Source organism: Corvus moneduloides, chromosome 13 (genome assembly GCF_009650955.1).
Source record: "Corvus moneduloides isolate bCorMon1 chromosome 13, bCorMon1.pri, whole genome shotgun sequence".
In the NCBI taxonomy this organism is placed as follows: Eukaryota; Metazoa; Chordata; class Aves; order Passeriformes; family Corvidae; genus Corvus; species Corvus moneduloides.
In genome coordinates this window covers 11,174,679-11,200,640 of record NC_045488.1, presented here as the reverse complement: position 1 = coordinate 11,200,640, position 25,962 = coordinate 11,174,679, and the positions used below count along the sequence as shown (strand labels likewise).

At 43.4% G+C, this 25,962-nt stretch overlaps 2 protein-coding genes, 1 long non-coding RNA gene and 1 other non-coding gene across 6 annotated transcripts; 3 read left to right on the top strand and 1 right to left on the bottom strand.

Annotated features, from left to right (window-relative positions):
* The first annotated feature begins 1,006 nt into the window (after positions 1-1,006).
* Positions 1,007-7,571, top strand: TIPIN (TIMELESS interacting protein). 2 transcript variants are annotated; one of them, XM_032122874.1, is made up of 8 exons: positions 1,007-1,212; positions 1,566-1,723; positions 2,154-2,241; positions 2,472-2,547; positions 3,724-3,846; positions 4,402-4,465; positions 6,351-6,548; positions 6,851-7,571. In XM_032122874.1, the coding sequence occupies exons 2-8, from the start codon at positions 1,591-1,593 to the stop codon at positions 6,991-6,993; spliced, it is 825 nt and encodes a 274-aa protein (XP_031978765.1). In that variant the 5' UTR covers positions 1,007-1,212; positions 1,566-1,590; the 3' UTR covers positions 6,994-7,571. The 2 variants fall into 2 exon arrangements, with proteins under 2 accessions (XP_031978765.1, XP_031978764.1); XM_032122873.1 differs by having other exon boundaries at positions 1,124-1,216.
* On the top strand, positions 5,321-5,455 carry LOC116450748. The gene has a single exon (XR_004242964.1).
* Positions 7,572-7,872: 301 nt separating the features above from the next.
* On the bottom strand, positions 7,873-22,341 carry DIS3L (DIS3 like exosome 3'-5' exoribonuclease). Of its 2 annotated transcripts, XM_032122871.1 has the most exons (17): positions 22,099-22,341; positions 19,460-19,613; positions 18,605-18,733; positions 17,912-18,047; positions 16,966-17,142; positions 15,975-16,053; positions 14,930-15,109; positions 14,211-14,380; positions 13,725-13,886; positions 12,806-13,053; positions 11,936-12,028; positions 10,867-11,400; positions 9,984-10,138; positions 9,707-9,885; positions 9,224-9,369; positions 8,478-8,652; positions 7,873-8,405 (listed from the first exon to the last, which is right to left on the bottom strand). In XM_032122871.1, exons 1-17 carry the CDS (start codon positions 22,241-22,243, stop codon positions 8,094-8,096), a joined length of 3,174 nt encoding a protein of 1,057 aa, XP_031978762.1. In that variant the 5' UTR covers positions 22,244-22,341; the 3' UTR covers positions 7,873-8,093. The 2 variants fall into 2 exon arrangements, with proteins under 2 accessions (XP_031978762.1, XP_031978763.1); XM_032122872.1 differs by lacking the exons at positions 14,211-14,380; positions 15,975-16,053; positions 16,966-17,142; ... (2 more) ...; positions 19,460-19,613; positions 22,099-22,341 and having other exon boundaries at positions 14,930-14,983.
* LOC116450410 lies at positions 9,883-13,526 on the top strand. Its single transcript, XR_004242787.1, has 2 exons — positions 9,883-9,979; positions 10,846-13,526. It is a non-coding gene; the product is annotated as an uncharacterized LOC116450410 (long non-coding RNA).
* Positions 22,342-25,962: the final 3,621 nt, after the last annotated feature.

Here is a 25,962-nt window from a genome sequence, read left to right as displayed (position 1 = left end):
CTGGACATGGTACTCAGTGCTCCGGGCTGGTGATAAGGTGGGCATTGGGCACAGGTTGGACTTGATGGTCTTGGAGGTCTTTTCCAACCTCAGTGATTCTGTGATTCTCTGAAGCGACAGGGGGCTCAACAGGCACTGTTTTAAGTCCCATTTCTGGGGGTGACTCATCATGGGGCTTTGTAACATTGGATACTTCAAATTAAACACTAATCCCCAGCACGTTTTCCCTGACAAGGCAACACTGCAGGGGGCTGGAGGTGCTGGTGGATGAGACATTGGTCGTGCCCCAGTCATGTGCAGTGGCAGCCCAGAAAGCCAAGTGTATCCTGGGCAGATCCCACGGGAAGGGCAGCAGGTGAGGGGGAATTCTGCCCCTCTGCCCTGCTTAGGTGAGATCCCACCTGCAGAGCTGCCCTGGCCCTCGGGCCCGGCACAGGAAGGGGAGTGAGTCCAGAGGAGGGACCTAAATAATCAGAGGGATGGTGCACCTCGCCTGTTGGGAAAGACTGAGAGAATTGTGATTGTTCAGCCTGGAGAAGAGAAGCTCTGGGGTTACCTAATTGTGGCCTTCCAGTACATGAAGGGAATTTACAGGAAGGATGGAGAGGGACTATTTACAGGGGTCTGGAGAGACAGGACAAGGGGGAATGGCTTCAAACTGACAGTAGGTTTAGATGGTTAGGATGAAATTCCTCCTTGTGAGGGTGGTGAGGTCCTGGCACAGGCTGCCTAAAGAAGCTGTTCCCTCCCTGGAAGTATCTAAGGCCAGGCTGGACAGAACTTGGACCAATCTGGTCTAGTGGAAGATGTCCCTGCCGACAGCAAGCGGGCTGGAACGGGAATGAGATAATCTGCCATGTCCCTTCTCACCCAGACCATTCTCAGGTCCCACGCCCAAGCCCTGGGATCGCCTCAGCCGCCCCGCCCCGCCCACTGCGTTTTGGCGCCAAAACCCCTGAGCCGCCGCGGCCGGGAGCTCGCGAGACACGGGACTCTCGCGGGACTTGGCGCGCACGGGGGTGGCTCCGGCCCCTCAGCCCGCCCCGCGCTCCCGCCCGGCCGGAGCCGCTCGGAGCCGCCCGAGAAAGGGCTCTCGAAAGAGTGCTCTTGCTGGTATCGGCTCAGCCCAGCCCCGCTCCGGACGAGGTCTCTGGAATTAGCTTCACTTGAGGAGCCGGAAAAGGGGAATCCTCCTCCAGGCGGTGTTTCGAAGTGGGTGAGCTGTAAATTTGGCGAATTGCCACCTCGAAGCCTTTGGTCAGGGATGTGAGTAGCACGCGGCTCCATGGATAAGCGCTGTGGTCAGAAATCCCTTTATTTTGGTTTATTCCTGCCACACCCAAGTGATTTTTGACGAGTTGAAGCATGACTAGCCCTTATTTTATTCGGCTCAGCGAGGGTGGGTTGTGTTATCCTCTGTATGGTATCTGCTGTTTAATTTGCAGGATGATCTGGCTGGCAAATCTTTTTCTGAAAAACCTTAAAATACTATCTATAATTGACGTTTATCTGCCTCTGTGGAAGCCTCGCTGCTTCTCTTTAAATGCTTTTGCTGTTTTCTGCAGGAGGGCAAAAAAGGCTTCTGTGGCAATGATAGATCCTTTAGAGAACAACTTGTTTGATCTTCCTGATTATGATAACACTGAAGATGAAACGTTCCCACCTCTTCCACCTCCTGCCTCTCCGGGAAGAGACGATGCTGAATGGGCTCAAGCTAATGGAGGTGAACACCGGTGACCCCTAAAAATCCCATTTGAATGCTGTGCAATCGAAATTATTGGTGTTGAACTTCACTGCATTGAGTTCACTGCATAAAAATAGGCAGAAAACAAACTGTAAACTTACATAGTTAATCATGCGATGCTTTCCAGCTAGTGGGAAAAGTTTATTTTTGTAGATTCCATGAAAATATGTGCACAAAGGAATCTTTATAAAATTCAAGCTCTTCTGACAAAATGTTGGTAGAGGTAATTATACAGCAATGATCTATTACTCTTTGTGACTTGGCTTCTAGGAGAGATAAGAGTATTGGATGCACTATCAATTCACTTATCAGAAATACAAGTAGAAACTTAAAATGTACGCAGTGCAATTCTAGGTGATGGCAATTGCATTGAATGCTTAAATTATGTCATTTTTTCCCCTGGATCCAGATGGAAACCAGCAGTCCCAAACAAAGGATTCTGCTGTGACCACACAGAAAGCAGTTAAAAGACCAAGGCCTAGATTAGATGCCCAAAGGTAACTTTATACAGAATATTTCTTTGTGTGATGAGTTTGGTGTAGGGCTGTGGGAGATGATTAAGGTACCTCTAAAGCTGGTCTAAGTTCTTTATAATCAACAGAAAGAATCCAAGCTTTAGGCTGTTTCAAGGAATGTGAGCGTTTTTTCCTTGTTTGGGTTTTTTTACTTGTTAGTTGAAAGAAAGAAGTGTGGGTTTCAAATAACTTTGCCCATTTCCTATTCTCAGGTTAATTTCAGAAAGAGGGCTCCCAGCCCTGAGACACATGTTTGACAACGTGAAGTTCAAGGGTAAAGGGCACGAGGTAAGACCTGGTGAGCTTTTGTTTTGTTTCCTGGGAGGTTAATGTAGATTTGATAGAGTGCTGCCCATCTGATACAGGGAGAAAGCTGGTTAGCCAGCTCTCCAGCAGTATCTGAACAAACTTGAATGCTTTAAGAAAACCCATCTTTGATCATAAAATTCTTTTCCTCAACTCTAAAAGTAGAACATCCCATCTGTGACTCTTGTATTGTCCATAGAAGTAGGATTTTGAATTTCAAGGTTTCAAAAAAAAAAAAAAAGTGACATACCACTTGAGCAAAGAAAAATCAGGACTTTCACTACAAGCTTTCTTATTGTTTTGGAGGCGCTTAAACATGCAGAGCTTATTTTCCTTTACATGTCATTATAGAGTTCGTTGTAGACAGGTGAGGGTCAGTCTCTTCTTCCAAGTAACAAGCAATAGGACAAGAGCAAACAGCCTCAAGTTGTGCCAGGGGAGGTTTAGATCAGTTATTAGGAAAAATTTCTTCACCAAGAGTGTTGTCTGGCTCTGGGCAGCCTGTGCTGTGGACTCATCATCCCTGGGGGGATTTCAAAGACGTGCAGATGTGGCACTTGGGGACATGGTTTAGTGATGGCCTTGGCAGTGCTGGGGGAGTGCTTGGACTCTGTGATCTTAGGACTTTTCCAACCCAAACAGTTCCATGATTCTCCTGACACACTTGCAAGGAGACCTGTGCATCTCTGGTTTTTGGAGAGCATTCATGGTATAAATGTTCTCCTTACCATTGGAGGCACAAAGAAACTGGGCAGTAGTGCTGAAAGGTACAAAAATCTTTCCTAGATCAGGTTATTTTGATGTATCTGCATTCTAAACATAAGAATCAATGCCAGCTGTGCCCCTGTGGATTTATTTCAGCCTGGGTTCAGCCCTGATTGTTTAAGGACAATGCTTCAGGACCTGGCAGATGTTTTACAGGATATGCAAATACTCCCCTGAACTTGTATCACTGCTGTTCTCATAGCCTGAGATTATGCTTACACTGGATTGTGGGAGGAGGAAGGAAAGGTTACCCACACATTCATACTGCTTACATTTTCCAGAGACTGTCAATCTGCAGATGCTTCATGTTTTCAGGATTTAGTGTCCTGTTTACCTCTGCAGTCTCCTGACTTTGTCAGGTTTAGTAGCTGGATGTTGTCTTTCTTGCTCTAGGCAGAGGACCTGAAGACACTGATACAACATATGGAGCATTGGGCTCACAGACTGTTCCCAAAACTGCAGTTTGAGGATTTTATTGACAGAGTGGAGTCTTTGGGAAACAAAAAGGAAGTTCAGGTATGAATTGTTTCTGTCAGTTTCTCTTCATGCTGTTTGGAATAGTGCAAGTGGTACGTTTAGGAGATCAATTATGCAGCAAAAGAAGACTTAGGTTGTGCATACTGCTAAGAAGTATAATGTTATTCAAATTAATTTCTCTCAGTTTAGAGCTTTGTCTGGTATTTAAGTTTAGATACAACCTTTATGTATTTGAAATAATACTTTGGAGAATGCTTCAGCATTTTCAGGACATCTTTAACCACAGAAAGTTGCTTAAGAGTGCTGGAACTGGGTGGGTTTGGGGGTTTTGTTTGGTTGTTTTTTAATGTTTGAACCTGCAAAAGAAGACTGGTAAAGAATTCAGCTTCACCTGGCTAGGTGATAGATGCAGGACTGGGAAGATGATCCACAGCATTGAAGGTGTGTGTCTCAAATGGACATTGAGTGAAAGGAGTATTTTCTTCAGAGTAATACAGCATAAAATGAAATTGCTGTGGTTTTCCCATACTCCCAAAGTTGAACATAAAAACTTGCTACAGATGAAGTACCAGTGTTTTAATCTCCTATTTGCAGACCTGCCTAAAGCGGATTAGACTTGATCTTCCTATTTTACATGAAGACTTCAAAAATAATGAAGGTATGCTCTCTCTGCTGTTTGTTCAGTACTTCAGTGCTTAAGGTTATTTACTTCCCTTGCACTGACCAGAAGTGAATGGTCATGATACGCTTTTCTCATGCAGAAGAAGTTGCTGAGAGGTCTCTCCTTTAAAACCAGGCTTCTGTGAATCTTATGATGACAAAACTGAACTGGTACATAAATATGCACATACTTGCACATAAGTATGTGAAAATAAATAAAATTGTATGGTCTGCTGAAAGGAAATGGAAAATGGGTATTAACCAGCATTGTTAGAAATATTCTTCAAAAAACCCTCCAGAAATGCAGTTATTGAGCACACAGGTTTGTGTTGCACTCTCACATGAGTGCAGTCTGGAGAACTCTTGGATCTTACAGAAGGAGGAATCATAAACATCCTCCAGAGAGTTGCAGTGCAGTCAGGGTGTGGTGCCCTTCATAGGCAAAGTACCTGCTAATGTGGGGGGCACTGTTATGTCTGTCAGTTCTGGCACACAGCTGCTGGGAGCATTCCTTCTTCCAGGATCAAAACCCAGCATTTACTGAGGACATAAGTCAAGAGTCTCTTCCAATCAGATAGAAATTAGACATAAACAATTTTTTTAATTAAAAGAGGAAGCTTCATGTGATAGTTAGAAACTTTAGCAGCAGAAAGGAGGGAATTTCATTGTCATTCCTAAGGACCTTGTGCAGGTTTTCATACCTTCACTGTGAGTGTGATAGTCTTGAGAGTGTTATCTACCCCTTGTCCTGTTTGTCTTCATGTGAACCTCAGCCAGTGCCTGGGAATGGTGTTTTGGTGGATGAGTTCATGAGTGGTAGGATCTGGCCTCAGCTTGGGGCAGTTGGTGACACGTGGCTGTCTTCACTGCTGCTGCATTGGTGAGAACTGCACTGCAGCCAGAAGCAGCCACGCACAGCAACACGAGTGGTTCCTGCCGACAGGGTCTGTAGAGTGATCAGATGTTCTGTGCGATGGTTCCATACACTGGGCTTTAAATGTGTTGTTGAGCTGCTCCTGAACTGTGTGACTGAGTGCACTGCTACAGCTGCCCAGCCTTCAGGGGAAAAGCTAGAGCAGGCATCTCACAAGTGTGAAATAAAAATTCAAGCTGGGGCATTGTATTAACAACCCAACCCTTTTGTCAGCTCACCTTTCTATTCACAGGCTTAAAGTGGTGCAGAGGCCTTGGGCACTCTTTCGAGAGTGCTCTGCTGCTCTCTGGGTGGTGAAGCTTGTCTAACTGAACCGCCTCCACCTTGCACATTTCAGTGCTGGCAGATGAATAAATATCTCTGTAATAGAGCACACTGAGTTCAGAACAGTATTCAGTGTGTGTGTTCAAACCTCTGCTTCACAGAATGCTGGAAGGGTTTGGGTGGGAAGGGACCTTAAAACCCACCCTGTTCCATCCCCTGCCATGGGCAGGGACAGCTTCCATTGGTGCCATCCAGCCTGGCCTTGAAAGGTTGGAATTCCTGTAGCTACTCCTGCCACTTCCTTAAGGAGAGTGTTTTATTAGTAGGGTTGGGAGGAAAATTACCTGGCCCTAAAGATTGCCTGGAGTTCCTGTCCCTTTTGACCCTTCAAGCACAGCTCCTGTTGCTAATTCAGTGTGCTGTGCCTCTTTACACTCAGGCATTGATTATTCTGTGTGTGTGAGCTCTGAGCACTTGTTGTGTCCTTTGAATATTGGAGATGTGGGCCTAGGCAGAAAATTGCCCATTAAAATTATATTATACAATGATCTTCAGCTGTCAATACAAAATGTAGATCATAGAAATGGTTTCAGAATATTCTCTTGACTGACATGTAGTCAATCTCTATGGGTTAAAGGTGTTGATTCTGCTCTTCTTCCCCCTGCCAACCCTTGTTCTTAACCAGAAGGAGAAGGGGAAAGCAATGGACTGGATCCAGCTGCTGAAGATGCACATTCCCGCTCTGGAAATGCAGAAGAACTGAATTCCCTGCCTGGTACAACTCTGACAGAGGAGCAGCAGGAGCGGATGAAGAAGAACCGGCAGCTGGCCCTGGAGCGGAGGCAGGCGCGGCTGCAGGGCCACAGCCAGTCCCAGCACCAGGGTAAGGACCCCAGTTTCAGTGAGGGCAGTGGCCTGAGCTGCTGGGTCATGGCTCTGTTGGCTTTTCTAGTAAGTGCTGTAATGTGTAACTCTCATATTTTAACAGTTTTCCTGTAGTTAAACTCCAGAGCCGTCACTGCTCCCCTGCTTGTTGTGCCAAGCTGTGACAGTTTTGTCTTGGTGAAATGCAGCTCACCCTGTTACCTTTGAGCTGCCTTTGCCACAGACTGGGATTCTGGTGATGGAACCATCAGTTAAACACAGCAAGTGTCTGCTTATGGTTTTTCTTTCTCTCCTCAATAGAGCTCCCCAGTAGTTACTCAGAAGAGGAGTTTGACAGCCCAGTTATTCAGGATCCCACTGACCTTATTGAAGACACTCAGGTTCCTGCAGCCAAGGATGCTCTCACAGCTGAAGAACTGGAATGTGCCAGGGAAGAGCAGTAACTTCCCCACACTGTGAATGCCTTTCTTGACCAAAAGACCCTCGTGCTTTAAGTACTGTCATTATACTGAAATGTTGCTGGCTCTTGGCACTCCAGAAGCTTCAGGGAAGTCTTTCCCATGGCACCACTGCAGGACAGAACTCTTCCCTGGAAGCTGCAGAGGAGCAGTTCCATACACCAGCAAACAGAACAAAGTTCTTCAGTTGCACTTGAGCCTTCTTTTCCACCTCCCAAAATGGTTTTTTTAGGAAATGTTTATGAGTTTTTGGACCTACTTTGAATATAGTTTATAATTTATGTCAAACTGAATTAACTGGGATGTTGATGGATTAAGTTGCTATTAAAGTTGTGGGTTTGGGGTTTTTTTTAACAGGGATACTGGATTTTTTTTAAACTGCTTATCCATTACTTATATATTTTTCTTATAAAATGGAAGCTATTAAATTTCAGAAGTCAAACCTGAAATTCTTGTATGAGGCTCTTACAAGGCCAGGCCTCCCACACTTCCCCATCCCTTGGGTCAGACATCTCTCCCCAGACAAGTACCTCCCCTCAGGGAACAAGACCTTCCTTACCTGATCCTGCTCTCTGCTTGAAGCTCTGCTTCATCCTCTTCTTAGAGTCTTGTTTTTCCTTACACAACAGCTTTTCCCTTTTGTGGAATGAAGGGGAATCACCCCTTCCAATAGTAAAAAGTACTGAATTTCTAGACACTGAATTAAGCCACTACCCTCAGGGTACCAGGTGTTATTTTATGAAGGAATTTGCTTTTTATATCCTTGTAGGGAAGAAGGAGGTATTTAGGTTTTAAGAACCTAATTTATGGACAACATGAGCAAAGTAATTTTTTGAATGATACTTAAAATAATTCACAGCCCAGTGTCTTTAGTCTGAAATATGAGCTTTATCAGGTAAAAAATCTTTTCATAACTCACCCATACCCATAATCAGATAAAAATAATTCTTATTTAAAATAGACATTGAGCTTAGTAAAAGAACACTTGAATATTTAAATAAACTGCTTTTTAAAAAATCCCCCAACCACTTGTGCACAGTGAACAGGAGCAGGACAGCCCCAGGCAGCCGGTGGCAGTTCCCAGTTCACATCGTGATGTCCTCTGTCACATCCAGCAGTGCCAGCTCCCGGATCTCCTCCAGCAGCTGGTACAGGCTGGGCCCCTTGGTCTGGCAGAACTCCTGGGACTCCTCATCCATCACTTCCACCCTGGCTCTCTCTTGGGCACGCTGGGTTTCCTCTGCAGACTGGCTGACTTCTTTCACCAAGTCAGATTTCACCACATGGAAACTCTTCTGGGCGGCCTCTGTGTCCGCAGTGTGGTGCGGTGCGTTCCTGATGATTTCCAGCTTGATAGTGTCAGCGTGGCAGCGGGAAGTCTGCACGAGGATTCTCACCTGGAAAGCAATATTTTGTTTATATTTCTGATGGTGCTATTTCCTTTTCCTCCTCTCTGATGAGATACTCACTGTGATGTGGTCGAAAAGGCTCAAGGTCACTGAGTCTCCAGTAGTTGTAGTGGAGGTGATTTTATGCTGAGAGCGATGGAGGGACCCAGGCTTCCACTGGCAGTTCCCAGCCCCTTGACAGGAGATGACCAAGCCCTCTTTGTTTTTCATGTAGGCAGCACCTTTGATTCCATATCTACAAAAAAGCAGAGAAGCTGTTCTAACCGTTTTCAGCCTTTTCAGGTGTCTTAATTTTGAAACCCACAGGCTGGCTGAGATTGTAGAAAAGCAACAGGAAGGGGTGGGCACGGCAGCCTGATAATCCTGCTCCAGGGATGCTGATAGGTGGTGTCACAGAAACCCAGATTTGAAAACAGCGTGGAGACAGTGACTGAAGTGTTCTGAGAGCAGTAAAGCAAAAGTGAAATAGTCAGTGATCCATTATCTTAGTGCTGGGTGGGGCCTGGAATGGCTCAGTGATGGGAAAAGAGCAGCTTTACAGGTTTTTCTGGACAGACAGTGAGGAGACAAGTTCTCCATTAAAAAAAAGCTACTTGAAGAGCAGCAGCATGTTTGCCCTGGGCTCTCTCTAAGGCAGCCTTTCCTGGCTGGGGAGCTTCTGGCTCTTGAGCCTCACAGCCAACCCTCTGGAATGCTGGAGACGACACATCTGCATTGAGCTGGTTTATACCCAGGCTGTGCCCTCCCAGCATTCCAGTAACACCAGGTGTTATTTCCCAGCCCATTCCCAGCCGTGCCAGGCTCACCGGGGGACGAAGACGAGCACGCCGTTGGTGCGGATGGAGTAGACGACCCCGTCGGCCACGCAGCGCTCGTCGCTCTCGGCGCTCCTGTCTCGGAAGTACATGCACTGGAAGAGCTCTGTGGACTGCTTCTGAGCACGCTGCGCTGCCTGTGAGCACCCCGCACACAAAGAGAGACAAAAACCTACATAAGTATTCCAACAGGCGTCTTTGGCTTTGATTTCCACAGCTGCTTTTTCCCATTATTTACTCCCTTACCTGTCCCCTAGAAAAATTACAGCTAAAAGAAAATCTTACATGAAGTACAAGTGAAATATGAATGCACTTTTACAACCACTCTCAGAAGAAAACTGATATTTAAAAAAACCTCAATGCACTACAAATAAAAATAAAAGTAAAGTGATACTCTTAGTTCCCAAAAGCACAGTCGGGACTAGTATCCCATTCCCTAGGGCACCATGGAGACTCCCACAAGGACCCCCTTACCCGATTCCTGTTATTAATGTGTCTGGACAACTCCTCAAGATACTTGTTACTGATTATGTTATCCTTAACATCCCCTGTGGTTCCCTTCAGGGTCGCTGCTATCAAGAGCCTGTGCACAACAATGTCAGCGTATCTCCTGATGGGAGAAGTGAAGTGAGTGTATTTCTCTAGGGCCAGCCCTGCCAAGAGAAAGGAAGAGAGGTTAGCAATCAAAGCCATCATGTGCCTCCTGCAAGAGTCCAGAAATCACAGCAAAGGCAGAAGAATGACCAGGTACCATAATGATGAAACTGCTCCTCGGGACAAGAACCAGTTGAGAAGTATAGGGCGTTGGACATGGCGTGGGTGGCCATGGAGCGCAGCAGTTTGTTCACAATGGGATCCGAGGGGTCGTTTGCTCTGTCCAGAGACTCAGCCAAAGCTTTGTTAGACCTGTCGAGAAGGTCATAATGGCTTATAGGTAACAACAGCATAAAACCCACATAGAAGTTAATAGTTACTCATAAAAAAATGGCAAGCACAATGATATTGAAACTTTCAATGCAGTTTAATAACAGTTCTGCTCTAGGAAAATGTTTAGAAAAAACCCAGTTTTCACCCAGTTATCTGCTGCAACCTGGAGAACCAGGGACTGGAGCAAAACCCCTTCCTATGCAGTACAAAAGAGAGAGCTGGTCCAAAACCTTTGTGTCCAGCACAAATGGGACAAGGTGACACCCAGGTGACAGAGGCTCTACTGATGCCTTTCACCATGGCCTTCTCATGTTATCTTGACCAAGTAATTCTGAATTATTTTGAGTCATTTAAAATTACTACACTGCACAGAATTAACCTAATTTAAACCAGTTCTCTTACCCAGGAAATACAGTGCAAACAAGGCCACTGCAAGAGCTTGACCAGTGCACAGTGACTGAACAAATGCTTTATCTGAATATGTCTAAAATTATTCAGCCACTGCCACTTGCAGTACAGCCAGCAGAATGCAGACAGCTTCCCCTGGTCAAAACATCATCAGAAAGGTTCTGATAAAATTTGTTTCAAGAACTGCTATGCAGTGTCTCTTAACATTGATACTTGGAGCTGGAATTGTTTGTAATGATAATATGGCCAAGTAGTTAACTGCTTAACTTTAATTACAGAACTTTAGTAATAAAAGCTACCGTGTGTCTATTGAGAAGCCTTTGGCACTGGCACATTCTCGAAGCTCAGTGAAGAATTCCTGTCGTGGTGGAGGGTGTTGCCGCAGCAGAGCTTGGTGGGGAAAATCCTCGGAAATTCTTTTCGCCACCCAGTGGTTGGCCAGGATCATGCATTCCGCCACGGTCTCGTGCACTTCCAGCGGCTGCTTGGGAATGAGGTCGTGGATATTCCGTCTGTCATCCAGCTGCACTCGGATCTCGATCCCTTCCAGCTCCAGCGCGCCGCACCTGTCCCGCTTAGCTCGGATGTGTCGTGCTATGTCGGTGAGCTTGGATATGGCCCAAACCAGCTCAGCCAGCTTCTTCTGCCTCATTCCTTCATCCAGGCTTTTCAGTTCCAGGATATCCCCCACCACACTCATGTCTCCATCCAACAATCCCTGTGCTGTCTCATACTCCAGCTTGTAGGCAGAGCGGATGAGAGTTTTGGTGTATTGAACCCTCAGCGTCTCGTACGATTCCTTCTCCAGCTCCCACAAGACGCTCACAGCGTATCTGAAAGACAACACCACAGTTCTGACATAGTTCTGGTAGACTTAAACTCCCATTTCAAGCACATTCAACTCTTTTATAGACTTAATTATGGTTGTGGAAGCATCTTTTTCTTCATGAAACCAGTGCTCAGCAACACCACTAAATAACGCACTTGCCTTTCAGTCTCATGCATCACAACTTAAATGAGGACCAGCTACACAGCAGTATTTTCAGTTCATCTGCTGAAGCAGAGTACCCCTAAGGTATAAGGTCTCCTTTGTGTTAAAGCAGAGCTACACTGTGATAGTTATTTTTATCCATTTTTATTTTATTAGTCAGATGCATTCACAATGAACACCTCTGCACCCTGCATATCCTCATGCCAGCAGCCAACTGAGCCTGTAAATTGATATAAACTGGTCTATAAAATTCAGCCTACCTGTGGTAGAACTGAAAGGTAATTTCTAATGTACACAATTCTTCCAGTTGATGATTTAGTAATAATGCAAAATGACTTGTAAAAGTCTCCCTGCTCAGAACAATTCCAAACCCTTACCTGTCCACTCCGCTGAGGAGGGAGCACACGTCAGCACTGAGGACAGAGGGCAGCATGTCATAGCGCCGATCTGCTAAGTAATACGTGGTAGCCCTGAGGAACAAAACACAGTTGCTGTTCTTCTCACCAGGACTCCTGGGTCTGGGGTGTAAGCATTGCTTCATAGTCTGATTTTAAAAGGTTATTTCTACAGAACACTCACAGGTGCAATACCAAAGTAAAATTATTTAAATAGCTATTTGTACAGTAAAACCCTAATTTTGCCTTCCTTGGTATTTCAGCTGCCATTAAGGGCAGAACCAGGGCTGGACAAAATATGCTCACTGAAGAAGAGGTGATTTAACGGGTACATCAAACATGTCTGCTGCCTACAGTTTATACTTCTTTGCATCTACAAACAATACAGTTCATGAAGTGATTCAGCAGTTTAAGTCCAAATAGCGACAATAGAGGAAAAAAGGGAATGAAATATTTGGACATTAAAAGACAAGATTGAATATTAAAACATAAGCCTGACAAATACCTCTGGAATTAAATTAATGTGAGACTTAATTCCATTTTGTGGGTGTTCATCTCCCTTGGAATACAAACGAGTGGTTTTCAAAAATACTTCAAGTCACAGATGTTAAATTAGACTCTAAAGCAAAGAGGAGTGATGAGGGAAAAATAACCTTATACTATAACTTTCTGGAAAATGTGTCCAAATAAAAGCAGAATGTAATTAGTTATATAATAGTTTAATTAGCTTTAACAAGTCTTTAGTAGGACATGAAAGGTGGAAGCATGTTTCTTTCCTTCCAAAGTTTCCTAAAGGTAGCATCACAAACTTCTGAGCTTCGTGAATTTTCTAATTTTCAGAAAATAACTTACCTTGCTCTGGCCTCAACATCAGTGTAGGAATTTGCTGCCACAAAGTGAGTCACATCTGCAATGTGCACCCCCAGCTCGAGATTGCCATTGGGCAGAGTCCTGACAGAGAGAGCATCATCCACATCCTCGCAGCCCTTGGGGTCAATGCTGAATATCAAGTGGGTATCTCTCAAGTCAAGGCGTTTTTTTTCCTCCTCTGGACTCACTTTCCATGGATTCTTCGGAGAACTCACAGGCATTTCACTCATCTGTACAGAAATATTGTTGAACATAAATTTATATTTTCTACAAAAAGATACCAACTAATTAGATTTAATTAGTTTTTCAAATTATTCTTGTGTTTAATTTTCCAAGTCCATTACATTTACTTTATGGAAAGTATGGAAAAAATTGAAAAGAATTCTATGTGCATTAGTAACCAGTGTTATTACTGTGGTGATACTGCAGCTCTGGCAAATATAACCACTACATATTGGTTTTTTACAGTCTTTTTCTTTCAGTTAACTGTAGGTATAATCAAAATAGTTACCTGAGAAAGCTGGATCCTCTCCCAGTTGAAAACAAAGTATTTAATACAGTAGGAGGAGGACTTTAGGATAAGTAGCATAACCACACACTAAAGACAGAAACATCTTAAAAGCCTAGCTCAAATTTGAATTAAGAGTTTGTAATCTTTCCTCACAGCAAATGGATTCCATTAAAATCGCTCTTGACTTGAAAATCCATAGTATCAATAGAACCACTGATCCAAAAGATTCCAGAAAAATAAACTAAAATAATAATAAATTTTCAGCTTTCAAAATGGGCTTTCAAAAACCCACTGGCAACAAAGATGTTCGGCTGTAAAAGGGTCCCTCTCTTTGAGAAACAAGGCCCTGGAAATGAACAGAAAAGACTGGATCTGATCACAAAGACAAACCTGGATTTCTGAGAAAGGGGCAGCAGAAATGCTGTTCTCCACCAGAATTGCTGCGATTTCCCCCTCGAGATCTCCAATTCTCCCCAGAACTCTCACAAAGTGTCCGTTTGGATAGAGGGAAGTTGACTCCCAGGAATCGATGCGCACGACAACTCTGTACTCCTGCAGCAAGGCAGCTCTGTTAGAACAGCACTGTGCCCCTTAAAAGTACAATTTGTATACCCCTAACAGGACCTTTCATTTACCAGAAAAAACCCAAAGCAAGTGGTATGTAAGCGTGGCCAAATTCAGAACTCAAATAAGCGTCTTAACCTGAAGTGGTTCTGACAGGAATTGAACACAATCCTTCGAGGCAGAAATTGAACCCTCACAGACTTCACTTTAATAGTTTTACCATGTTTTTGTCAAAGAAAACATCATTAGAGCATATAACACCCACACAGCTTTGTAAGAACACAGAACAGAGAAACACTTCAGTTAAATTACCTGTAATGCTTCAGCCTGCTGAGTGCTGATCCGGATTTTGGGAATTCGGTAATCCCAAGGTGTTACAAGGACTTTCTGAGCATTTCTGCCCTGGGACTGGCTCTCTTCTTTAGAAGGGAAAGTGACCACATAATCCCTCCAGTTCTTTTGGATGATTCCAACTACTTTACCTTTAAATAAGGAACATTGTGCATTAAAGAGTTTAACAGGACCAAGAAAGCAAATATGTGGGAGGTACAGGAGATTCATTGCTTCGTAAAATGAACTGATGTGTCCCCAAATCTGTGTCACAATTGCCAACAACATATGGTGTGCAGACAATACAAGTGTGTCATAAACTATTGTTGGCACAGGCAGATTTTAATGAGCTTTTATTTATATGGAGACTAACTCAATGTATAGATTTCAATTGATACAGGACATAAATTATTCTCACTGCTGCTGAAACGTGGCCAATTCTAGTAATACAGAAAACTTTTAACAGCAAAGAGCAAAACAAAATATCATTTCCCTACAAAAAGAGAATTAACCTCTTAAAACTTCTAGCTCTGACCTCAACAAAAATTTAAGATGCAGCTATAGGTGCAGAGTAATAATTTCAAACGAGACTCTAAGTTCCCAAGGTACCCAGGCATGTCACACTGGGATACTTCTTCACCTAACAATTTTTTTTTTTTCGTTATTTATCAGCAGGGAATTAAAAGGATGCTTCTCCTTACCTGTGGGCATAGGGTCACCTGTGGTGTCTGCAGGTGCTTTGTCCTCAGTCTCATTTTCACAGAGGGCAACAGTCCTTCCTTTCCATTCATGCACAGGGAGCAACTCAACCACCACCACATCCCCGTGGATTGCACGATTCCGAGCCTTGGCCCCATAAATAAGGATGTCACTTTGGAGTTCTGTATTTAAAATAAACAGAACTATAATCTGCTACAAAAATTCAAATCCCTCCATTCTTGGCAGCATTCTGCTGAAATAACAGAAAATTACTTTTCCAATATGATTTCTTCCAAAAAGGACTACTGGTAAGTAATTAATATTGCAAGGAAAGGAAAACCTTTTCCTCTTTTTTTTTTTTTTTAAGGACCTATTAAGGAATTCTGTAAGTGAACTTTTGGATAAAAAGCAGCATAGGCTGGGAGGAGTTCATTGTTCTTAGGCAGCAGCTTTAAAAACACACAGCATAGTTAAATTGGGAAAGCCACTGCCACAGGATTCTGGGCAGGGTTCAGAATAAAACAAGCTTTTAAAAAATAATGAGTATATTGAGCACTGGTTTGACTGCAGGGTCTGTCACAGGAACATTTGAAAGTAGTTATTAGTGAGAGCTGGGCCAATGTGTCTGTGCAAGGGTAATGGACTGCTCCTTCAAAGGTGTTGATTAGTAACTCATGCCAGAGAGATAATCCTGGATCAGCTTGATCCAAAAGGCAATTTTCCAATTATGTTCACGAAGACCAGCTTCCTAATCCTGCCAACATCTATGCAAACTCTTATTGCAGTCAAAGGAGTGGTCACCTGAGGTTGGAGCAAAGCACAGGGACAACAATTTGCATCAGCATTTCACATTTCGCTTCAGAGATGCAGGGAAACAGGACAAGAGGCCAAAATATGGCCAAAGGTGCTAAGAAAGAGGAAGGAGTTTTCCTCCCAAGTTCCACCCTCTGGTTAATTTTCAGCCTCATTTCTGGCCCATGAAAACCACACAAGCACTGCAGTGTCTCGGCCTTCATCTTGATTGATAACTGAAAACCGGCTCCTCACCTGTGTCTTTGCTGCCAAACCCCTGAAGCCGAACAAAAGCTTCCAGCTGTGCTCGGTGCTTATTGACATTCAGTGTACCCTGAAAGAGACCAACAAACCAATCAACAGAATGGAACAGTCACCCTAAAAATGGACAACTTTAAAGGATAAAAATTTGGGGTTTGCAATTTTTTTTTACGTGACTTAGTTTTTATTGATCCGTAGGTTATTTTGAACACAATTATTCTCTCTATAGGGGGGAATGCAGGATGTAGAACTTTTAAATCCTGAATTTATTTGTAAGACGGTAGACGACATTTTATTCCAACCACAGGCAATGCAAGATTACCTTTGCTGCCTGCTTTAGCACAGAATCTGGCATTATTCCAACAAGAAAGAAAAACCTCCGTCTTTCTGTTCATATTTTATTCCTGCCTCGCTGCTGGAATTGCCAAGAAAGGAACAAATTACTGGCTCTAATTCTTTAAATTATTTTTGAAAGAAGGACACTTGTCTACCAACAATCTATATTAAGGCCCTGAACAGCCATAAACCAGTAAATTAATTTCATTGACTGAAAGATGTCTGTGCAAATGAAGTTAGAACTGCTGCCTTTGTGCAGCACTATTTATATTTAAGAATGAGGTCTCACTGCTTCAAATCACACCTGGTCTCTCGATTTACAGGTACATCACATATCAACCTGAAGAAAAATCCATAGCACATTTCACAACCTCAATAGCCAATTCTTATTTTAACTCCTCCAAGGAAAAAAAACCCCAAAGCAAACAAACAAACAACAACAAAAACAAATCCACGTGTCACAAAAAAGTGTAGGGGAAATATTTTGAGAATCCTAAGAATCCTAATCCCTTCCATCCTCTTGCTTTTTGTTTCCTTTCCCTCTTCCCACCATAGCCGTATTTCTTTCTCTAATCACTCTAATTCAGGCAACTAAAGGGACCAAGTAGAAGACTGCATTGTTCTGTGTACGTTCTCTGCACAAAAATACCTGCAGGTATCTTCCGGATTTGATCCCAGACTCCAATATTTCCACAGGTAAGTGCTCAGGATATTCTTTTCCATGGTTCTCTTGGCTTTCGCTCTCCCGCTCACGCCGAGCTTGGGCTATGGAGTCAAAGAGTTCATGGGCAGCCTTTAGGTCAGGCCAGAAGTTATCCAAGTAATTCTGTATGCACAAATACAAATAAACAGGAAAGTATTTAGAGACCTCTGTTCTTTTAATAATGCATTTGGAAAGCCCATAATGGACAAGAGCTATCTCACACTACACTCAAATAGCACTTCCAAATGGTTATGATGAGTCTGCTCTAAACCCCACAGATCTGTCCCAGGTTCAGCCTAATCCACTGCTAAATGCAGTAAAGGTAAATCAGTTTGGTGCTGTTTTTATTCAACATCCTTTCACAGCTGAACATAAACATCCCATCCCCACATCCCACTGAATACAAGTGGTATCAGAGATGGACACCAAAATGAAGAATGAATTATCTTCTCAGGCTTCACTGTATCCTCAGCAGTCCAGGCAAAGTAACGGGCAGAACATTGCTGATGGATATTTAGGCTACAGCTGCTTATGGACTGCTTGCACTCCAGATTTAGACAGCTGGCTGAGGGAACTGATCACTGCTCATAAATGCCAAATTCCTTAAAAACAAGGAAAACAAGGAAAACAAGGAAAAGGTCTCCTAAGAAAGATGGCCTCTATCCTCAGAGCTGCTTTTTATCTTTCCAACTCTCTGCTTTGCTCACTGCCACTGGTTATTCCAACATTCTCATAAGTGACATACTTGCTTGCTTTGATAAATGGAGACATGAGTTACCATCACAGCTTTCTTGAATGTAAACTCTGACATGATTTGCAATATACTTTAATGCACTTGCTTCATCATTTTGATGGGACGTAAAGGAAACCTTTTATTTTTCTGGCGTGTTACCTTGAAGGAAATCACAAACACTCCTTCTGTTTCATTTCCGTACTGCCTGATAGCATCTTCATCTTCTGTTACCATAACAACTGGCATCTGACCCAGGCAGTGATTGTAGTACCAGGCTGCTGCACTGTAAATATTCCTAGAAAAGCAAAGTTTGAAATAAGATTTCTGGCATAGCTCATTTGTTACTTGCAAGATTTTGCTGGCTTTGTATAAACAAGATTTTGATTTAACACCCAGACTTTTAAAAGACATACACCGAGCTACAGGAACATTTTTCTGCAAAAACATTTATGTGCCATTCTTAAACACCATGAGAAGAGAGGAAAATAGAATGTTTCCTGCCCAATATATCCACTTGTGCCCTAGCTGCAACACTATAACAAAAAGTTCCTCTGAGTGAAAGCTTGTAAAAAGCCGTGCTCAGACTCCAGTGCTACGGTGTAACTTCAAACTGATCCAGTTTTTTCCTTAGCATTATTGCATTTAATTTAGTACACTTTGTCTAGTTCCCTAAGAAAACAATGTTGATACTTTTGTAACTATTAAAGCACAACGCAGACTTTCTGTGGCTGTGAACTGTTGCAAAGCTAAGCAGAACAAGAGCATGAACTCTCAGTACCCACTGCATGCTCATACTCCTAAATACAAAGTCATGATGCTATGCAGTGTGGCACTGCAGAGGTTCAAACAAACCTGGTCTGCCACTTCTCCATGGATTCTCCCTTCTCCCTTGGCAGGTAGCAGTGCTGGTGGAATTCATTAGCAAACACAGTACAGTCATGACGGGGATCCTTCAATAGATTCCGTAATTTGTTGTACTGTCTGGAATGAAAAAAGATAAATATATTCTTGTGCTTTCTTTTGATAATGCTGTTTTAACTCCATGTGAAAATACAGCTGAAAAACTCGAGGAAAATTACTGTCATGCACAGAGAAATGTATTCATTACATTACAACACTGATGATAAATCCTGAACCATCACCCACAAGCAAGTTTTTTATGCTTCTGATTTTAAACATACTTGTTTTCCAGTGAGCCCCACAAAATATCCTAAGTGTTCAGGAACTTATTTGTTTGTCACTTTTGGGACAAGGGCTATTTCTTCAAAGGCATTTGTGCTTTAGAAATATAGGATGGCCTTGAGAGCAAATTTTACTCTGAAATGCTATGGCAATGCCCAGGTTACTGTCTGGTGAGGTAAGTACCATACAACAATATTAATTGCTCCCCAAAGAGAAGTGCTCAGGCATCAATACAGCAAACCAAAACCTGTCCATAATCAAGCTGTGGGCACATGATAGATCATTACTGCAAAGTCTCATTAATTCCTGTCACTGGCCATTTGATTAGCTAATAATGATACAGGTTTCATACCTCTCCTATTGAGTGAAAACTATGCCAGGCATTGATGTCCACGGATCACAAAGGATCCCAGTCCTTGCCCTTCTGTAAAACTACATTAAGACACTTGAAACAAATTATACATTTTACAAATCAGTATTTTTACGTCAATCTTAATAAAAAATAAGTTCTTATGGGGTAAGTACCTGCGTCCTTTCTGATGTTGCACAGCCTGACAAGCTGTTTGCATGAAAATAATTCCTTTCAGCTCCGGAAATTCCAGAATCTCCAGGTACTCCTGAACAACCTTGCAGTCAGGGACAACGTAGTGTGTGACATCGTCTGATAACAATTTGCCGTCTAAAAGATAATTCAGAGTTTAAAGGATAAACTTTCAGTTGCAATATTGGTTTCTTAAAAATACTTTCCAATGTAAGAATTAGAGTTGTGTCTTCTCAAATGGGTATATTTCTTTTCCTGATAAACAATATTATGGATATTATGGTACAATCCTGTGGTACAGTCCATAAATCTGTGACAAAACCCTTTTGCATCCACTGATGCCAAAATTTAGTGCAAATTCTATCCAAAGGAGAGAAAAATAATCCACTTTCATTATGAAAAAGCTATAACTTAAAAGAGTGAAGGTTACAGTTCTTTCTTCTCTGCTTCCATATGAAAAAAGGGACTATATATCTGGCACAGAAAATCTTTTCATGGAATTTCCAAAGGCTGTAGAATTATGAGCAGTTCCTTTACCCTGCTCCCACAGCTCTCTGCTCAAACACACCATTTACAGCAGGCTCTTTACATAAAAGAGCACAGGTAAGGGTACATGTAGAGAAAGCCACTGCTACTGCAAAGAGAAGAGGTTTTTAAACTTAAACTATTAACCATCGGTGTTAATTTTCTTTATGGAGACTCTCTCCCTTAGGAATATGCCATCAAAATACTACAGCAAAAACATCACAGACGACATCTTAAAATGTACCTCAAAATTAATGAATTTAATTGCTTTTGGTATTTCAAAGATTCCCCAATAGCTTTCAGATGGGAGGGGATTTCCACTGTATTTTCTCTTAATACCTGTTTATTCTTTATCATAAATACTGAACTGCTGAACTCACCACAGTGCAGGCAAATTATATAGAACAAAGTATATAGGTATTGACAAGTAAGGTTATTTTCATGTATTTCTTAGAAGCTGACATGGGACAAACTTTGAGCTGCGACCACAAGAAGTGAATCCAGCTAGCACAACTGTGCTCACAGTAACTTGGCCTCATCTCACACTGAAGGATTATAGTGGATGATGGCAGAACACATACAAGAAAGCTAATATTTATTAATAATTCAGAAGAGCATTAAAAGTGAAATGTCACTGGAAGATTTATGAGACCTGCCTATGCGAAGCTATCCTTGCCTAACCCATACATCTAGAAGAGAACGGCTTCTAGGCAGCCACAGCTCACCCTTACAAGCACCTGCAGATGTGATTTTTGCAGGCAGTCTCTCACAGGGCAGGAAATAGATTTGCTGAGCACACTGTGTAGAGTCAGGAAGGAAAACAAATATTTTGTTCACATCTGGGTTACCTTGAATAATTACATAGGGACATATTCTGACAGACACCTGTAGCACCATCTACATTTAAGTGCAAAAGAGGGGAAGTTAGGCACAGCAGGAGAGGTTTTTTTCTGATATGTGCCTTTAAGTTATCCTTGAGGAATTCATAACCAAATGCAGTATTTTAAGGAGCAGTAACTATCACTAGTCCTGATCTCCTAGATAGCAGTAATACAGTATAATAATATAATCTAAGTAATACACCTTTTGCCCTCTGTTGCAACACGAACCTAAATTAAAAGTGAAAATATCTATGTCAATCACAGTTCCAAAGGGGAAAAAAAAAAAAAGAGTTACAATTCTCAACCTTTTCTTTTAAGCAAGCAAGTCATTTGGTCGATTTAAACAGGTTGGATATTATGTTTGTTATTTGCCAGTCACTTTCCTGCATCAAATAAATTGTGGTATTGAACAACAACAACAACCCCAACTGAAATATCAAAGCTCAGGTGATGATCTATGATGCACATAACAGCACCACAGTATGTAAAAACAACAACAAATGCAGACATCAGAGCCTGGCAGCCTTCCCGTGTCTGAAATGCTCTGATATAACATAGGCAATTACATTTAATTACTGAACAGGAATAGCTGCTGATGCAGAATTACAATAGCTTCAAGATAATAGCTTGGCCCCATTGTAATACTTAACAGATATGTATAGCATTTAATTCATGCTATAAACCACCACTCTTCAGAAATTAATGCATTTTAAAGGATCTTTTAAAACAGGAGAAGTGTAAAAATTGAACAATCCTTTAGCTTTTTATCACTGCCAGTAAACTGTTCACAGTTAAACCCTCTAACAATCAGCTCCTCGATTCCTTCCGCTCTTAACGCCTCGTTGATTTCTAAAGGATCTTACTTTAAAGGAAAACTATTGCTATAGAGGCGAATTGTTCAGCACCGTCCGGAAACCCCAGCCCGGGGATCATCCCCCCCGCTTCAGGGATCACCCCAGCCCGGGCGTCACTCCCCACTCAGGCATCACCCCAGCCCAGGAGTCACCCCCTGCCCAAGGATCACCGCCAGCTCAGGGATCACCCCTCGCTCAGGCATCACCCCCGCTCAGGGATCACTCCCTCCTCAGGGATCACTGCACCCGGCTCTGCCCCCCGCGACCCGCGGCCCCGGGGGACGCTGCCCACCGCCCCAGCCCGGCCCGCGGGCGATCCCGACTCTGTCAGCGCGCACCCCCGGCTCCCCCCAGACCCCTCACCGCGGGCACAGGCGGCGCGGCACTGGGCGCTGCGGCACAGGGCGCTGCGGCACGGCACGTCGGGGCGCAGGTAGTGCTCCCGCACCACCCGCACGGCGCGGCCCTGCTGCCCCCGCAGCTGCAGAACCTTCTCCGTGCGGAGCATCGGGGCGGCTCGGACCGGCCGGGAATGGCGGGGAACGGCGGGGAACGGCGGGGACCGGCGGGGACCGGCGGGGAACGGCGGCCCCGAGGCCGCGACTGCCGGGGCGCCTGCGCGGGGCGGGGCGCGGGGTCACCGCGCGGGGAACGGCCTCAACCGAGGGGCGGGAAGAGAGCGGGAGGGGCGGGCTGAGGGAACCGGGGCGGGACGAGCTGAGGGAACCGGGGCGGGCTAAGGGGCCTCGAGCTGAGGGAACCGGGGCGGCTGAGGGACGAGCGGGAGCGAGTTGAGGGAGGTGGAACTGGAGCTGAGGGGCAGCGGGAACGAGCTCAGGGCACCGGGGCGGGCTGAGGGAACCGGGGCGGCTGAGGGCCGGGCGGGAGCGAGCTGAGTGAACTGGAGCTGAGGGACAAGCGGGAACGAGCTCAGGGAACCGGGGCGGCCCTGAGGGGCGGGCGGGAGCGAGCTGAGGGAGCCGGAGCGGGCTGAGGGAATCGACAGGGCTCTGAGGGGTCGGTGAGGTGAGGGCTGAGGAGGAGCCCGACCAGTGCAGGCGCTGAGCCCCGAGGGAGCCCACGCTTGTGAGGCTGGGTGAACACAGAGGGCAGATTCCCTTAAAGTGAGGGATGCAGTTGTGTGACCCCCCATGGTCTTTCACAGCACCTTCCAGGAGAAATTCCAGGTCCGTTCCTCACCCCTGATTTTGTGAGATCGCACGCCGGAGCACTCGGGGAGTTGAGGTAGAGATCAGGGCAAGGCTGCGTGAGGAGAGCAGGCAAGCCCTAATGACAACTAATTTTACAGTAATCACCAGTACAGCCCTTCACATTTACGGGGGGGGAAGATAAAGGCACTGACAGATGAAGTCTAGTCAGGAGTCCAAAGTAGTGTCTCTGGGTCTGAGTCACTGCTCTGTGTCTGTAATGCTGCATGTGTGGCATTTTGGGGGTTATTGTTTTGACTCTTAAAAAAGCATTCATACTTTCTCAATAATTGCCTACACCATAACTTCACTTGAACGTAAATACATGGTGAGAGCTGTGTAGTGTTTGTCCTTAGGAGGGAAAAAACCACTGGAAAAGAGCCGAGGCAGTATGTCACTGTATGTTCCTGTTTATTCTGTGTCTTATTTTTCACATGTTTTATAAAATGTGTATCTCCAATGACTAATACTTCTAAGTAACCAATTTGTGCCAGTAAATGGAAGCACCATCTGTAAGAAGCTGATTTGCAGAAGCCAAGTTCTCAAACATCTGAGGAGGAGGAGGTGTTATAACTTAGTGAGAGACAACCAAAGTGTAGACTTGGTTTGGGAGTCAGGATGATATTAGATGTATTATGTAAGAAGGATGTGAGAGGAAAAGGGAAATGGAGACCAAAATGATGGAGCTCTTGTTCTGCGGGAACAAAGATGAAGTAACCCATGCTGATAGAAAGGGTAAGAAAAACTCAACATTTGGGAAAAAAAGACATTTAATTGAGTTTGAAATGTAGCAGATGCTGATTGCTGACACAGTGAGGAACATAGACCAGTGTGCTTACTCAGTGACATTCAGTGACTGTAATAAAATGAAGGTTAATTAAATAAAAGTAGCTGAGATCACTGCTCTCACTTGTTCACTGTTTCACAGAGGAAAATGGAAGATCTTTGGGCCAAGTTCATGCCTTGCTGATACTGTTGAGTAGCTGCATATGTATTTCTAACATTGTAGTTGGAACAGTTTTATCATTCTGAGTTTCCCCACTTCCTTCCTTTTTTTGGAAGAAAACTCAAATGATTGCAAAAGGCCAAGCTGGAGTCACTAGAGCCAAAGAGAACTCTTGACACTTTATCTGACAGCTGAGTTTGTCCCTGTGAGATCAGAGATGAACTTTCATCATCTGGTACTTCATGCATCTGGTAATTGTCTTTATACAGGGCAAGAAGTTGGTGCAGGCACACCCAAAACTAGCAGGATAATGTGTGCATGTTTAATTGTTTTAAAATGAAATTTGCAAAAATGTTAGAGTACCACTATTAGAAGATCTTACCAAATGTTGAAGAATAAAGATGAAGTACAGTCTGCCTGCAGAACTATGGGACATACATTCCTGCATACAGCTTCACTTCATAAAGTACTTGTAAAGAAAAAAATCATGGTAGAATACAAAGACATCAGTACAAGTATTATTTTTATGGAGTATTCCTCACTTTGTGCAATGCTCCCATGGATAACACCAGCAAGTGCTAGAGAAGCTTTTATTTTACATGGGCAATAGAAGTCTTTAAAGTTCAATCCCATATTTGTGCTTGCCTGGGATGGGAAGTGGGAGCCTCTCGGGAGCTTTCCCTGCCTGGAGAAGCCTGTCAGGAGATGCAGTACAGAATTTCAGTGTGTTACCTTTTGATACAAGTTTGATAGAAGTGTTTGGGGGAAGAAATTTGAGGTCACTGGAGAATACCAGCAATTGGCTCAAGTTTCCCAGGCCTGACTCATCTGACAAATGCCACAAACAAGAGGCAGAGAATTAATCTAGGATCCACAGAGTCATGGAATCAATAGAAATTGTATCTTTCCACTTGAAAAAGGCCTTTTTATTTTTTTTTTTTCTCCAAGTACTCTGTCACTGAGGTAGAGGATGCAAGATTTGATTATCTCATAGCATATTTTTGAAGTGGTTCTTCCATTCTTAAAGCAATTGTGGAGCAATTGGCAATTCAACATCTCCTTCTAACTCATACTAAACTGGATAAATGCTGTCTTCTCTTGGAGATTCCTTCTCCTGGATTGCTGGCTCAGTAAAAGCCAAGTATTTTAAAAATTGCACCCATATCTGGGAAGGTCTCAGGATTAATGTGACATTCCTTGCACTCATAAAAAAGAAATATATCAGATTATTTTTTAAATGTCTGGTTTATGTAATCTAGTGTCCACTGGCATTAATTATGTCACCCTCCTTTAATTATTTTTGTCAGATCCCATATTAATTAGATTCTGTAATTTTGCTTGGGATTGCCCTTTGACCGATGATTATCTCATTTATCCTTTAAAATCATTTATACAGCATTACAAAGAGAATGCTAATGTTATTTTAGCGAAAAGAGAATGATTTTGTATTCGTGCATTTTGGGCTTCCGAATTTTCACCGTGGATTTCAGTTCGTCAAGCCCACCTTAGCCCTTTGCGTTTGCAATACCGGACACCCCCGCTGTGGGACGCTCTGTAATCGATTTTGGGTTGAAATCGGAACGTTTGCTTCCCTGCCCGTGTCTAATGGGCTGAAATTCCACCTTTCAGCTTCCGTGAACAAACTGCTTGGAGTTGTTTATAGCATAAAGACACAATTTTCTCCACAAAATAAACTGGAAAGCGATGCAGCTCTATAATAAAATAATAAAAGAAAAAAGACTTGCAGATTCCTTCAAGCACGTCAGGAATATGAAACTACACGATGTTTACAATTATTGGAAGCATAAAAGGAATTTATCACAATACCTGATATTTACTATAGCATGCATTTGATCTTCTTTCCACCACCCTTTTCTTCCATGGATGCAGTTCAAAAGTTTACAGCACAGGAATGCAAAGCCGTGTACTATTTAGTTTCACTTGTTTTCTGTGCCTTTATTTACTTTATCCCAGGATTTTCACCATATTTACTGATGAGAGATCCTAAATATTATTTAAAGGAAAAACTCCTTTATGCTGACATAATTAGAATGTTACACTTTATCTCATCAG